Raw genomic sequence first — 3,111 nt, forward strand, 5'->3', positions numbered from 1 at the left:
CAAAATAATACATAATTTTTAAAAGAACTAGAATAATTCATAAAGAAATTATTAGCAAGTGATTTATGAATTGTTACCAGCTTGCTTTCTTTCTTTCTTCCTCTCTCTCTTTTTTTCCCTCTCTTTCTCCCTTCCTTCCTTTCCTTCTTTCTTTTTTTCATTCTTTCTTTCCTTATTTATAAAAAGGAAACACTGACAAAGCCATAGGATAAGAGGTGTACAACTCTACATAGTTCCCACCACCAGAACTCTGTATCCCATCTCCTCCATTGATACCAGCATTAATTTTAGTTAAAAAAAGAACACATCACTAAAACTGCAAAGTGTAGTATAGTAGAAATTATTTGGGTCAATGACACATGAAACTGAAAAGCCTTGCCAGCTATAATATTCATGACTTTGTTGCAGTATATAAAGGCAGAGTTATGTAGACTTACCTGAGTGGAACAATTTCTCTGTTGTCTCCTTGAACTAAACTGATACACTGTTTTTGGTGTAGGAATATTATAAATGCAGTCAGTCTTAGATAGAACTTGTGATAAGAAAGTTAAAAGAATATTTAAAACACTGTACCCAAATTGCTATCTCCATGATGGAAAAATTATTTACATTATTCCAAAAAGAGGTGAATTAAAATATATGAAAATATGGGCTTGTAAGAGGTATTTGGAGAAATAACTATTTTTTTCTGACTGTTTTTGAAGAAAATATTGAAATGGATCAGTTATGAGAATGCCACTAAAGAAAAATGGTGTATCATCAAAAAGGTCTGAGGTCACTGAAGCTTCATAGACAAATATAGCATTTTAATTTAGACTTGTTAAGATGATAATAGATGATAAGAATTCAGATGTAGGGAAAATATGCAAGTTAATCACTTCAAAGAATTCTGTATGGGTATTTAAACTGTCTTCCTAAATTTGTATATGGAATCTGAAAATGTTTGACTGTGGGACCAACTTCTACTTATCCATACCCTGTATGGCATTTTGAATATATTTCTTCTAAGAGTTAGGTAATGTACTACTACCAGTGTACAACAAAAATAAGAAATCCACAATATTATGCAGATATTTTATAGTCCACAATGCTGTCAATACAGTGGACCTACTGAGAATTTGAAAGAATAAACACAAATGATTCAATAGACACTGAATAAAAAATAAGTGGTTGTAGAACTTTGAAAAGGCTAAACTTACTTTAATTAGAGTTATTCACAGTGAAAAAGCCTTTTCAGACAAACACAAGTAAAATAGACATCTCACTGAAAAGTTTTCTAGGACCAAAAGTGGGTGGACAATATTACTAAAATTAAATAAATAATATTACTTAATATTATTAAAAATAAACTGTGTGTGATTATATATACTATTTATCTTCATGAATAGTATTATATATATACTCAATATTTTGCATAAATTACTTTTTGTTAAACATGTTGACAACCATCCATGGAAACACAGTCAATGACATATTCTGCTGGTTTGTTCACTACAGTGTCACTGTGTAGCCCTTCTATAACAGAATAAGTATAAAAGTAGTCTGCATTCATTATACGTAGAGCTGGTCTAAAAAAAATAATTCAATTTGTGGGAGTCAGACGGTAGCACAGCGGGTTAAATGCAGGTGGCGAAAAGCATAAGGACCGTCATGAGGATCCCGGTTCTAGGCCCCGGGATATATCCTGTGACTTAAGCTTTAATTATGAATAAAACATTGATGTTGGAAGTGGACCTAAGTTGGGTATGAGAGTACTTTGCAAACACCTATCTGGGGGAGATGAGAAATTATAAGAGTGTGTCAATAACTGCACCGCCAATCATTTAGCCCTCAATAAAATGATGTAAAAATTGTGGAATAGTCAGAGTTCACCCTAAGCAAGTTTTAAAAGCACGTGTGAATGTCAGTATGACAGGAGAATAACTTTTTCAAAAACAAAGTGTATTAGAAAGTTCAGGTTTTATCTCACTCTCCCTTTTAATTGGACTCTGACCCATTTTAAAGAAAAAAAAAAGTTTATTATGAGACAGTAGGAGAGAGATCAGAGAGCTGCTCAGACCTGGCATAAAGTAGGACTGTTTGGACCTGCAGTCTCACAGGCGTCAGTGAGTTGAGTCTGTGATCTAAGAGGCTGAACTATTTCCTTGCCCCCAGAGACCCCCTTTTCCTTTACATTTTTGAAAGGAATGCAATTTTTTTAATAGAGTCATGGAAAGCTTGCTTCACTTGCTTGTTTCTCAGTGTGTAAATAAAGGGATTCATCATTGGTGAAATGGAAGTAATCAGGAGAGAAATCCCTTTATTAATACCTACTTCATCCTTAGCTGAAGGTTTGACATAAATGAAGATACAGCTACCGTAAGTAATGGAAACAACAATCATGTGGGAAGAACAGGTGGAAAATGCCTTTTTCCTTTGTTGGGCAGAGGGAAACCTTAGAATAGTCCTAATGATATAAATGTAGGAAAGAACTACACACAAGAGGGTCATGATGAAGGTCAACACAGCACACACTATAACCATCTGTTCAATCAACCATGTGTCTGAACAAGAGATCTTCAGGATAGGAGATGCATCACAGCAAAAGTGATCTATGGCATTTGAGTCACAGAATTCCAGATCTAAACCCAGACTAATTGGTGGGAGAATGATAATCAGTGCTGCTACCCAGCAGAAGAGGATTAAGTTTTTGCAGACTCTGCTGCTCATGATGGTCATATAATGCAGGGGTTTGCAGATGGCCACATATCGGTCATAGGACATGGTGGCCAAAAGAAAAAATTCTGTTACTGCAAAGAGGTCTGTGAACAGTAGTTGGCTGGCACAAGCATTATAGGTAATGGACTTGTCTCCAGATGTTATGCTATGTAAGAATCTGGGTACACAAGCAGTTGTGAATGAGATTTCTAAAAAGGAGAAATTCTGAAGGAAAAGATACATAGGTGTTTTAAGGTGGGAATCAATCAAGGTGAGGATGATAATTGTTAGATTTCCAGACACACTCAACATGTAGGTGAGAAGTAGAAAGATGAAAAGCAAAATCTTTAGCCCACTGTCATCTGTCAGTCCCAGCAAGATGAAGGTTGTTACTGTTGTTTGGTTTCTCATCCT

The 3,111-nt window shown here is 35.1% G+C and overlaps 1 protein-coding gene across 1 annotated transcript; it reads right to left on the reverse strand.

Moving 5' to 3' along the window:
- Nucleotides 1–2,169: 2,169 nt before the first annotated feature.
- On the reverse strand, nt 2,170–3,111 carry LOC103109101 (olfactory receptor 6C2-like). Its single transcript, XM_007518107.2, has one exon. It carries the CDS (start codon nt 3,106–3,108, stop codon nt 2,170–2,172), a length of 939 nt encoding a protein of 312 aa, XP_007518169.1. The 5' UTR covers nt 3,109–3,111.

The sequence above is a fragment of the Erinaceus europaeus genome, chromosome 7, assembly GCF_950295315.1.
Source record: "Erinaceus europaeus chromosome 7, mEriEur2.1, whole genome shotgun sequence".
NCBI classification, from domain to species: Eukaryota; Metazoa; Chordata; class Mammalia; order Eulipotyphla; family Erinaceidae; genus Erinaceus; species Erinaceus europaeus.